Source organism: Centropristis striata, chromosome 21 (assembly GCF_030273125.1).
Source record: "Centropristis striata isolate RG_2023a ecotype Rhode Island chromosome 21, C.striata_1.0, whole genome shotgun sequence".
In the NCBI taxonomy this organism is placed as follows: Eukaryota; Metazoa; Chordata; class Actinopteri; order Perciformes; family Serranidae; genus Centropristis; species Centropristis striata.
This window is the reverse complement of record NC_081537.1, coordinates 9,655,148-9,668,424: the sequence shown is the minus strand read 5'-3', so window position 1 is coordinate 9,668,424 and position 13,277 is coordinate 9,655,148. Positions and strand designations below refer to the sequence as shown.

The window sequence follows — 13,277 nt, the reverse complement described above, 5'->3', positions numbered from 1 at the left end:
TCAGTGTTCCAATAAGTCATTTTTTAATGAGATGAGATCTTCCATGCCCATTCAAGAACATCACAGTGCTTCTAGAAAACGCCACAGACTGGCCTGTCTCTTCATTTATACAGAAATGAAGTCGACATCAACGTCTCAAATATAGAAAACAAACTTGATTCAGTCATTTTGTTGATACAGTGTTCAAACAACAGGAAATGCTGCAGAAGGTGAATAATACATTCACTACATCACTAAAAAGAACAAAGCTGTAACAGAGAGATAGCAGAGCAGGTTTGACCTGCCCACCACTGATCCGATCTCAACAGCTTCTTAGAGTCCGGACCATTTTACATTCCAGTTTTATGCTAAATCATTTCATGTAGCCAGAATTTAAAAATGAATCCACTACAACTTAACAATATCATAGTTATTTTAAGGTTAACAGCTCTTTAAGGCAAAGTGATCCACCACACATATTAACGGCAGGGAAACTCTGGCATACATTAGGCCTTTTAATAAAAAATACCTTTACAAAAAAACATAACTGAACAGTTAAAGAAATAAATAAAATGTGCCAAGATAGTGGAACTTTGTTGTCTATATTACAGATGGTTATGGGTGATTGAACCTCCATTGGATTGGAGGGGACTGGCCAATATTTGGTGCTTTGGCCAGCATCAAAACAACATGGAATGACAAAGAAACCATTACCTGCCATTTATCTTAAGATGGCTCCATTAAAAGTTCAGATGTTTTCATCATGTTGTTTTTAATATTCTCCACTTCACTCTCAATAGTTCGGAAGATGATGGAAGCCATTTCAGACCAGCAGATCGACTGATCGGAGCGTGATGATCTTGGCTCCATTTATGAGCAACGTGACGTATCGTGACCTCTCAGTTTTGTTCTACTTCAACGATACTCCCAACACTGTCGCAGGAGAGTCATAAAATCTGCCTCCAGTGGTGGTGTTTCTCCAAAGGTACAAAAAGAGGAGGAGGTCAGCCGGGCAGGCATACCTTCCCGGCAAACAGCAGTCCCACAATGGTGAAGAATATGGACATGACAAAGAGTACGTAGGAGGAGCCCACCACCGTGTTGTTGGGGAGCTTATATGGCTGTCCTCCAACCTCGTTGATGTAGAAGCCGATGGGGAAAATGAGAGCGGCCATGCAGAACAGGACCACTGTGACAGAGGAAAAACAGAAGATTAACATTCCCTATAGACTAATGATTCCCAACCAGGGGTACTCCTGCAGTTCCTCACACAGTCCAAAAACATGCAGCTTAGGCTTAATTGGTGACTCTAAGGCCCGTTTACACGAGGACGCTTGCGGGTAAAAATGACAAAATATTTTATCGGAAGTGCCTTTCTTTAGACGGTGACGGCGTTTTTGGGGCTTAAAAACGCAAAAATCTAAAACCACCCTCCAAAGTGGAAAAGTTAAATACGCTCCGCCGTATCGTGTCCGTCTACACTGACAAGATGCAAAACTCTGATCTGATCTGCTCACGTCACGTACGTGTTTACGTCACATACATGCTCCAGTACAGGAAAATAAACAAACGTGTGGGATTATTTCCATGTGTTGGACCTTCAAGCTGCTCTGGCAGCTCTAATAAACTTACAGGAGTCTTTCCACCAAATGTACAGGATATGTACAGATAGTATTAGTGAACAGAGAAGGATCTGGAATTACCACATGCCCAAAGATGCTGTTATCGCTTTAAGTGATGCCGCCTGGCATGCATACAATTGAATTCCACACACTTTTGCGTCACCGTATGCAGCAGATTTCCGCCCAAAAACGATTGTCTAAACGCGGAATAAAAAGTGAAGACGTGACGCCACTTTTGCGTCTTCTGTTCAGACCGTCATCATGTAAACGTAGCCTAAATTGCCTGTAGGAGTGAATGAGAGCGTGAATGGTTGTCTGTCTCTATGTGTCAGCCCTGTGATAGTCTGGAGACCTGTCCAGGGTGTACCCGCCTCTCACCCAATGTCAGCTGGGATCGGCCCCCACGACCCCAATTGATTTAGGGCCCAAGCAACGGTTTGAGGACCCTATTTAAATGTATTTCAATTTTTCCCCAAAAATGAATCACTCATTTGGGGGCTTTATCATATTCAAAATCTCACCATAATTGGAATATACATCAATCTCAGGTGAAATTTAAGTATTCTGGTGGTCTCAGAAATGGGCTTGGCAAAATGACTCACTAGCGCCCCCTAGAATTGAGCCCCTCACACAGGTTTGTCGTAGAGACACAACATTTGGTACAGACATGTATCATGGGAAGACGCACCAAAAAGTCTCAAGAAGCCATACCTGAAAAACTAACAGGAAGTCGGCCATCTTGAATTGAATGTCCGTTTTTCGCCATTTCCACGTCGCATACTTTAACAAACTCTTCCTACAAATTTAACCTGATCGACTTCTGCCTTGGTCAGTACCATCATAAGGCCTTTGGATCAAAAGTTATTAATGCTTTATCGATCGTCACACTATGTGGGCTTGGCATGGTGGAAAAATATGGCGGTTCATAAAAAAATTAAATTTCCATTCCAGTCCAAAATGTATGATATCGATCGCCATATTGATAATCAATTAATTTTTCCGCTCTAAAATCGACATTAGCCTCAAAAATTCCATATCAGTTGGGCTCTACCTAAAAGTAATGGAAACTGCAATTAGTTAGTTGAAAGAAATAATAAACAATTAATACAGATAACTAAAGGAAATAGACCCATAGCAGATAGCCAGTTACTACTGGTTATCTGCCATGGGTCCGGGATCCACTTGACAAAGGTTGAAAAAACGTAGCTCTACACATCTCCACTCTTGGTTCACCACAAAAATATATTGGTTTTATATGTCAACACCAAAACACTTCTTCACTACCTTATAAGGCAGCTTTAAGGTTTTAAAATGAATTGAAAAACTGTCCTTGGAACTAAAAACTGCCCCCGCTATTGATGGACTACTGATGAGAGCCTGCTTTATATTTTTCTATATTTAGAGCAAAGAGAAGTACAGCTCCTGCTCTGGTCCTCTCTAATAGACAAACTCTGTCTCTTTCCTGTAAAAATAGAAACAGGCCCATCAATTAGAGCACCTCTTCAGTCACTTTGTCAAGATGTTCATAATCACCAGGCTAAAAGCTTTCCTGAAAGGAGGCGCAGAATTCTGATGTCGAGGTGAGCTCCATTTATTTCACAGGAGATTCTCAAATAGCATCTCTTTCTTTTGCAGGCATTTTCTAAACTGTAATGGGCACTTGTATTTTAATATCTGACCCCTAAAATGTTTACGCTTGATATTATATTATATTATATTATATTTTATATACTGTACTATTATTATTATTATTATTATATACCGTCTAGTCACTATAGCATTGTTGCCATCATGTCACCAGTTTAATTACCTTCATCTTGTCAACCATCCTATCAACTGATCTTCTTTTTTTTTAACTTCTTAAGTGTCCTTGTTCTATTCTGTGTTTTTTTCTATTGTTGTTTTTATTTATGCTACCTCAGTATTTTATTCTATTGTACTGTATTGTACTTGAATACTGGACTGCTGTGACAACCAAATTTCCCTTCGGGGATGAAGTAATCTATCTATCTATCTATCTATCTATCTATCTATTAAAGCAACTTTGTAACATCAGTATACATAATTATACTGTCATGCAAAGAAAAATAATGTTTACAAAGCTTCCTGATGCTTTAAAGGAAAAGGATGCAAAAGACATAATACTGATCTTCTAATGCAGACAGATCTGACAAATGTCCTCAACCCCGGCATTTTATTTGATAACCGCAAGAAAATAAATTCTGTCTATATATTTAGAGTGATTGGACACTTCATGGACAAAGATTTTGACATGTAAAATTTGACAGTATTCCAACAGAGCTGGTTATGCTGGAAGAGGACGACAGTGAACACTTACTCCCTGTGAAGGCGATCCACCGGGCGTATCGGGCGGCCTCGCGGCGCCAGCGTGACATCACCAGCAGACCACAGGTGACAGTTAAGGAGATGATGCCCAGGATGATGAAGAAGAGCGTTGTGATCCACTCTGGGGGCAGCTGCGGGGGGATGCAGGTCCGGACTCGGCCGTGGATGGTCTGGCACTGCCGGACCAGGCCCACAGTCAGCGAGCCTGCATCAGAGAGGGGGAAAGGTGCAGCAATTTAAAAAAAAACTTTCCTGTTGGATAATAACTTTAAACCTGCAATAGCTTTTTGTTTGTTTGTTTGTTTTGATTTGTTTTCGGTCCATTTGTGCTTTGAAGTCAAGCACCTGGACAATGTGATTGAATATTTACTTTTTTTAGCTCTGTTTTTAGTCTCTACCATCTTCATCCTGTTGGATCCATCAATAGAGCAACAAAATCAACGAGTTGGCTGTCTAAAAGCACTCTATTAAGATTGTTTGATCTTGATAAAGTTGGATAAAGTTTATTGCAAGTAAAAGAATCCTGTGCAGGAATTCTGTTCTCTTACTCCTGTATTACTACTCATAATCCTATATAAAAGCCCTTAAAACCTATGTCTTCATTAAGCTTCTCATATAAGTGATGTAGTCCACAAAACACAAAACATTCAACAGTTTTGTCTTGTAAGATTTCTGTCCTATGTGTTTTTGTCTGCACCCTCGAACTGGTTTAAATTAGGTGGGGCTCAGTTGGAAATACGTAATGTCATAAACTTGCAACATCTGAATCAAAATCAGATGATAGTTGTGAGGTGGTTTCCTCTTTTTGCCAGGCCAAAGTCATTTTTATGTGATCACAACACATCCACAAGGTCCTGGTTCAGCAAATCAGCTGAGTTTTCGACTGTGTTGGGATTTTCATTTCTAGTTTCATTGTTAATTATTTAGGCGTTTAAAGGATTAATGTGAAAGATCATTTAAAGAAATGTCTGTTAAGTCACCATCTATCAATGAATTAAGTAAAACAATGGTGACTGAGCCTATGGCGCCCAGTTCGTGTCATTTTCCATCACCCAAACAAGAGAGGGAAGGCAGAGCCAACGCAATAGACTCACTCTTCTACTCACGCATATTGTTTTTTTCAGTCTCTGCTCTTTGGCAACTGTTTGTTCAAAAGGGCAGCAATAACCAAGAAGATAAAAGTTAAAAAAAACACACATGTACAGTGAGGGAAATAAGTATTTGATCCCCTGCCGATTTTGTAATTTTTGCAAAATTTTCCCACTGACAAATAAATGTTCTAAACGGACAATAATTTTAATGGTAGGTTTACTTTAAGAGACAGAATATAAAAAACATTAAAATTATGGACCATTCATTTATTTTTAGTGGGAAAATTTAGCAAAAAAAAAAACAAAATTGGCAGGGAATCAAATACTTATTTCCCTCACTGTAGCTACATCTTAGTGCCATAGATGCAAACAAAGAGCACACATTTTTTGTTTGTTTGATTCGTTTTTTTGGAGTCAGGCACTTGGAGAATCTGAGTAGCATATTAACTTTCTTTTTGCTCTGTAGTTTGCATTGATTGTAGGAGATAAAACATTCTTCTCACTCCGCAGTAAATAACACAGCAGTCCAGATGGTATTTCAGCCAGTGCAAAATTGCAGATAGTGACTCATAATAATAATAATAATAATAATACTGCACAGTCTACTGCACATTAAATCAATTATATGAAAGGTTATAGCATATCAGTAGCTCGGCTTGCATGCTTCATATAACAAACTGAGCCTGATGCAAAGCCACATATGACATAATGTGTTAATTTGTTTATTGGCTGGAAGACATGATGACCTCCCAGGAGTCTCTGATTCCCCACAGTGACCGGAGGCCAAGAAACCTGTTGGTATGGAAATATTGTGCTGGGCGGGCGGTTCGCCAGCGGCCCCAGTGATTCATTAATGACGTCACACAGGCTCCAGGTTCTGGCATGAAACACTGAGAGTGAGAGACTGTAAGAAATGAAGCGATCAATGACCCTCAGGTGGCATTTCAGTCATGTGACGTCCTCTGCATCTGCTAAACTCTGAAACAACATACAGCACATTAATGAAATCCTCCCACACCTTCATTTTTTTTAGTGTCTTCAGCAAGCAGTTATTGCCTCCCAAGAAACACAGAAAAAAGAGGAGCTTTGCACATTTTATGGATTTATTCAAGGCAATTTAAACCCAGCGACTGCAGAATTAACATAATTATCACAATGGCCAAAATTACAAGTAACCAATATCACAAAGAGTGCAGGAAAAACACTGGGAAACATCATTTAATTAGAAGGGAAATTACATAAAATAAGCTTCTTTGGAATAAACACCTGCTACCCCCAATTTCCATTTAACTGATTAGGATTTTTAACCCATAAGAACCCATGGTGACACCCGTGTATCAAACACTTTAAATTTTGTTACAAGGCTAAGCTTAAACTTAAACCCATTTAACAATTCTAATCCATTATTAGGATGTCCTGTGTTGCATTGAACTTGTTCTGACCATATTTCCTGAACAAATTAAAGTCACAATTTTGATAAATGTCATGGAGATGCAAAATAAAAAGGCAAATTTGTGTCTCTGTAAGCAGAAAATATGTCTATTTTTTTTCTATTTTAAAATAAGAAATATCATAAACATAAATACCATAAACGCCCATTGTAACGTATATGTCACATCACACATCTTTGACATTTAGGGGTATTTTTTATTTTTTTTAAACATCAGAAATGTGTTCTATGTGGTCCACTTATAGAACACATCCTTTAAGGATAACTGGGTCTGGGTTCTTATGGGTTAAACTATATAATAAACGACGTACAAGTAAAATGATGGACCTGAGAAGAACACACCACAGCAGACAACAGATTCTACTCTCAAACCCATCAGCCTTTTAAATATTTATCGTGTGCTTGAAGTGGCTTGAGTCCTGATGGTGGGTGTAGTGCTGGATGATGATACCAGGACCAGGCTGGAGGGAACATCAGGCCAGAACCACATCCTCCTGCAGGCTGACCTATCCCCCCTATACACAGGACATCCTGTTCCCTCTCAACACATCCTTTCAAACCGCAGGGTGGGGGACAATGTAAATAGTGCATTCATTTCCACGCATACTGAATTCCATAACAAAAAAAAAAGAAAAAAAAAAAGCAAGTCCAAGAGAAACATGTTTTTGCTTCAGGCCATTATGTGTTTTGTTTTAATGAAAATATGATTAAGTGAGGGATTCTGAATAAACTTTAAAGCAACAGAAATGAATGATTATGAATGAAAGCCAGCATAGATATAAAGGAAGAGGAAGTGAAAGCAGTAAATTGGTAATTTTACCATAGAATAGATAAAGAAAAATATACAGTGCTTAAGTGTGTTCACCTAAATAACAGACTGGACTGGGCTGACAACACCCACGCCCTGTACAAGAAGGGCCAGAGTCGCCTCTACCTGCTGAGGAGACTGAGGTCCTTCGGTGTCTGCAGGGTCCTTCTCAAGACCTTTTACGACTCTGTGGTGGCTTCCGCTATTTTTTACGCGGTGGTCTGCTGGAGAGGGGGCTGCACGGACAGGGACAGGAACAGACTGAACAAACTGATCAGAAGAGCGAGCTCTGTCCTGAACTGTCCACTGGACTCCATAGAGGAGGTGGGTGAGAGGAGGATGTTAGCCAAGCTGGCATCCATCATGAACAACCCCTCTCACCCCCTGCATGACACTGTGGGGTCTCTGAGCAGCTCCTTCAGCAGCAGACTGTTACACCCACGGTGTAAGAAGGAACGCTTCCGCAGGTCATTCATTCCAGCTGCCATAAGACTGTTCAACACCTGCACAATCTGAACATTTTTGCATATAATTTGCACTCTGCACATTCTCCACTTAATTTGCACTAAGTTGTATATAGTATATTATTATTATTATTTTGTATATTTTGTATATTGTTAAATGTCTTTTCTTAGATTGTTTTTTTTATCTTATCTCAATATTGTGTGATTTTCTGCGGCTGTAACAAAGAAATTTCCCCGCTGTGGGATAAATAAAGTCAAATCTGAATCTGAAATGCATTAGACCACTGGTTTATGCCCCAGTGTCCTAAATTAACAGCATTAATAATTACCAAAATCATTTTTTTATGTTTCTTTAATTGTTAATACACCAGTATGTAGAAGCCTTTTAACCAAAATTATATTTTTAATGCAAAGATATAATTATTATTGTTATCCATGAATTTTCAAATTTACTGTTTTACAAAAAAAACCTGTAAAAACAGTAAAGCACATAATTATTTCTTGATTAAGAAGTCAAATTATAGTTATTTACTTGCATTCCTGAATAGAAAAATGAGTTTTAATGGTTGGATGTTTTGCTTGATTAATTTCTGACTTCTCAGAGAAGCCCAGTGAGCCGGCTGCATAAAGAAGTCTAGTTGTATAGAAGCCTATGAGAAAATGCCCCTACTTTCCACTTGATTTATTACCTCAGTAAACATTTTCCTAATGCGTTTATGGTCTCAATTACTAGTTTAGAGTCTTCTTGAATACAGCATGATGTTCAGCTTGTAAATTATGGTCCTATTTAAGCTAGAATAAACAATAGAGCTCTTTTGAGCATAGCTACATTATGATTGAAATTTGTAAACTCTTTTCCTCTCACCTTGAATTACATACCATGTGGTAGATGCACAATTTTTTTTTTTAATTATTTGATTCACTGTTTGAACAGCAGCTATAATCAACTAAAGGATCAAAAGAACTATACTTGGGCTTATTATTATCATTATTATAAGTTTATTTTGATTCTTGTGTGTGTTTAAATCCAGAGAGCCAACTGAATAGATGTATCAGAGCTGGGCGTATTGCCGGGGAACAGTCACAGAAAAAAAATAATTATATAATTTTTTTTTGTTTACTTCTACAATACATACAATATATACACTCAGAATAAAATACGTCATCACTCAGCCCGAGGAGCTTTATTCTCCAGGTGGAAAGCATTTCTTTCCCAGGAGGCCTAATTAAAAGTCCCACATCTTCATTCCCAAACAACACTTCCTGCCTTCAGGTAATTACAACTCGGCTAATTAAACAAGAACAAAAAGCCGCATGTACAGTAAGTACAGTCATTTCACACCAGCGTTTACTATGAGGGAATGGGAGGTAAACCCTTCAGAGTGTGAGCTGCTCTCAACTACAGACCATTTTGTACTATGATGATTGAGAAAGAAAGATTTGGTGCGTGGTTACTCGTTTAATTATGTGACCAAAAACTGCTTGTTATGTACTCAACTTGCAGCAGCAGTCAGTATTTTTTACAACAAATTAAATCCTGTAATAACCACTTGGCACAGCGATTACGTGCTTATCTCTGCTCCACTGTAGCATTAGGATGCAGGCTGACATGAACGTTGTGCCAGCTGTGCATATACTGTAGTGGTACTGTTTGTCTGTTGCATCAGTTTAGTCAATGTTTAGCTTTTGGACTTTGCATCTGAATATTACTCTATTCCAATAAGCAGGGAGGCTGACTGTAGGTGGAAGACTGAGTTAAACGCCGACATTATATATCCGATATTGACTGTAAAGTTCATTACATTTGCCTTCCTTCAAATGATCAATACTGGCTATAAAAAGGATCATATAGGTTGTAACTGATCAGTTTACTTAATCCAGAAAAGAGTGTGGACATTTATGTCAGACTCCAACATATTAAAAAAGCGATATTCATTAAATAAGCCGTGAATGTAAATCCAAGGATGCACCAATACTGATACAGTATTGGATCAATACTGACTTGAATAGTTTTAACAGGTATAAGTGACAATGGGGCTGATATTTAATTACATGTTTATATACATACATTATATACTATTGTTTTGGCTGATGAACTGTAATTCATAATAATTTTACAGATTTTTTACCATGGTACTGGTGCTCAATTTATTATTAAATAAAAAATAACACTTCAGTAAATGTTGTATTTGTTACATCACGGGGCTACTTTAGCTGTTCCTAGAATAAATTAAATTATCAATATAATAATATATATTCACTATATTTAGGAAATATCTATTATTATAAATGAATACATTGGAATGAATAGCTATATTGTTCCAAATTTTAGATGTCTTCTTGTTTAAGTTGTTCATACTTTTATATTGCTTGTTCACTGCTGTTACTGTTTTTTTATTGATGGTTCTTTCTATTTTTATAGATTTTTGCAGCTGTAACACTGAAGATTTCTACATTGTGGGACGAATAAAGGAATATCTATCTTAACGCACCTGAATCTCCAATAGAATTGTTGGTGATCAAGTTGCATTGTTGGTAAGTTTGGCACAATCATCTTTAATATGTGCTGCAGCTGCCCTTATTATTACATGCAGTATGCATACAATTGGGACTACTTCATCATGAGTATCTCTGAACTTTGACCCTCTTGCTCATATATGCTGTGCTAGGGATTTTGGGCCAAAAAAGCTAGAAAATCTAGTATTTAAATAATGACAGCAAACATAGATTTACAGTATAAGTGGCTCACACTTCTTGGTGAGTGGGTGTCACAATGACTATTTTACTATGAAGGATGGGTGAAGGCGATCCTGCAAGAACATGGACATTTGAGGATTTTACAATAAACTACCACAGAGCAGAGGGTGAAATGAGTTTGGATACTTGTTACTTTTTAGTAGCTAAAAAGCAGCGTCTGGCGCCTCACTGATATTATCAAACCTTTTATACTGATAATTTGTGGATTTTTGTTGACCTTTGCTGAACTCAGAAGACACTGAGACACTAAATTATTACTGTTTCTTTTTTTTTGTTTTGTTGTTTCCATTGTAAAATTCTTTTCATATTCTCTTAACTCTGGTGGACTTATCTGTTGTTTTGGTCTTAGTCAACTAAGATTTCTTTAGTCAATTACTCATTTTTTTAAATCTTTTTTTTTCATGCTGAAGGACTTTTTTTTTCAATAAGCTCAGAAGCACATCTCTGGTAAAAACAAGATTAAAAGTTGTGCTTTTGTGTGATGTTCTGCGTTAAAAAAAAATCAGTTTTACAGATCTGTAGATTAAATCAACTAAACGATTAGTTGACTAAATCAAGATATCTCATACAACCTGGGGCCGAGACTCTCCAAGAGGGTCCCAGGAGATGAAGGACAAAAATCTCTTATTGAAAAGTTTCCTCTTCTCTTTATTTTATTCTTTTGTAAACTGGATACATTCGACCTATCACAACTCATGATTATACAGAGGTCATAACCTGTGTTTACCTATAATTTTCAGGGGGTCAAAGGCCAAAAACTTATCAATGTTTGTGTGCAACTCTTGCCTAAAAATGTGTTGATTTTTACCTGAAAATCTCCATGACATGTTTCCAGACTTTTACACATGTTTCTATTTATTATTATTTTTTAAACAAACAGATGCAATTTTCCATTTCAGGTCATGCAGTGCAGTGCTATCCACTGGACTGACCTCCTGTCACAGTGCAGAAGTGGAACAAACAACAAACCTACCAGCTGATTCTCCGGTGCTGATCCAGTCCGGGTTGGCGATGCTGGCGATGGCAAAGATGTCTGCAGCGAGGAAGAGGCATCCTGAAATCACGGTGAGTTTATCCATGTCGCTGGACACAGGTGGAGGTCAGAGTGTTTGTGTGCCTCTGTCTCACCTAAAGGGAGGCGGGACATTTAGAAGTGGGTAACCTAAAGCCAGCCAGCGTTAGGGAACTTAGTGATATTGAAGGGGGTCGGTTTGACTTGTCCGCTCATTGTGTTTGATCCCAGGCGGTTCCCTCAAAACATCCCCATTCATTTAGTCCTGCTGACCCGACCTGCTGGCCCTTCTCCAGCCCAGGAGGAGAGGCTCGCTGCTCATGGATCACTTAGCTCCGGATGCTCCACCACATCCCGGTGATATCTGGAGAAAAGCAGCGTGGATACTTTGCTGTAATCGTTGATTAAATCTCCAGCAGTGAAAACGGATTAATGCATGCAGTAGACTTATTTCCTGAGTCCGCATGCAGCCCCGAGCTCTCTCCCCCCATATGGAAGCTTTTTCTTTCCTCTGGACGCACACAGACGGGAAACGCCGCCCATAGTGACTCACAATCAAAGCGCTTTTCTGGAGCTTTAAATCTCCTCAGTCGTAAACTGAATACCGTCCGTTTATCTCATTAAAAAGCTTCTGAAACGCACAGCAAGTGTGTTTTCTGCAAGGCGGTGCTGTCCTCCTTCAGCAGTGAGAACTAAATATCAGGCTGTTCGCGTCTCCATGTCTGTAGTGGACAACTCTCGCGAGAAAATCTGTAATCATCATAAATCATAAATTATGCAGAGGTGACCATTTAAATGAGCCCCTAAAACATCTCTGAGCACATCTTGTGATATACTCATGCAGTCAAATCTATAAAGTGGCACGTTTCTTTTCCAAGAGCAAATACTTATGGAAGCTCAGAGAGCCAAGTGAGGAAAGAAACATTTTGGTGGTCCATTTTGGTCCACAAGTCTACACTAAATTGTAGGTTGACAAAAAGGTTTTGCAAGGATAATCTTTTTACGTTCCTATTTTTTTGATCCATGGAACAAAAAAATTGCCATGTGAGTAAAAGTATTTAAGGATTAATGCTGGGTGCTTGTTGTTGGATTCTGGAAAAAACCTTTTTTTTAAAAAAAGTTTTTCAACAGATGAAAAAAAGTAGCTCATGAAATTTTGTTCAGGCTCAAGTAAAATAAAAATCCCCTGCCAACCCCCACCCTTTCACAAAAATAAAAAAATATATAAGGAACTTCCATAGATTATCCTGGCAACAACAAAAAAAACATTTTTTAACCTTTTACAAATTAATATAAAAAGTATCGCTGGCATTTAAAAAAATGCTGGCAGGATCTTTTACCCATTTCAGACTCTAAAGTTACCAAAGTAACTTTAAAATATATCATGGGAAACATTTGCACCTGAATTTTTTTCCTTAATAACATTTCACAGCTTCCAAAAATACTAAAACATAGCAAAAAAATAAGTCTCCTTCAGCAGATTGAGTTTTTATCAGTTACCATAGAACTATACATGTTTGTTTTCCATGAATTTGAGCACTTTTAATACTTAATGTATACTATCTATACTATCACCAACGTTGATTGACAGTGTATTTTTATTTCTTCAGTTTGGTTAAAAACGCCATAAGAAGTGAGTAGATCTGAGTTACGATTGATTGTACTCATTTCCAATGTCCAGAATAAACTGTCAAGCTAATAAGCCAGAAACGTTACAGTATAAAAGACATAAAACACTTCAAACCCTG

The 13,277-nt window shown here is 38.0% G+C and overlaps 1 protein-coding gene across 1 annotated transcript; it reads right to left on the bottom strand.

Annotated features, from left to right (window-relative positions):
* On the bottom strand, window positions 1-12,251 carry LOC131959671 (uncharacterized protein C16orf52 homolog B-like). Its single transcript, XM_059324881.1, has 3 exons — window positions 11,491-12,251; window positions 3,940-4,152; window positions 1-1,168 (listed from the first exon to the last, which is right to left on the bottom strand). The coding sequence occupies exons 1-3, from the start codon at window positions 11,594-11,596 to the stop codon at window positions 984-986; spliced, it is 504 nt and encodes a 167-aa protein (XP_059180864.1). The 5' UTR covers window positions 11,597-12,251; the 3' UTR covers window positions 1-983.
* Window positions 12,252-13,277: the final 1,026 nt, after the last annotated feature.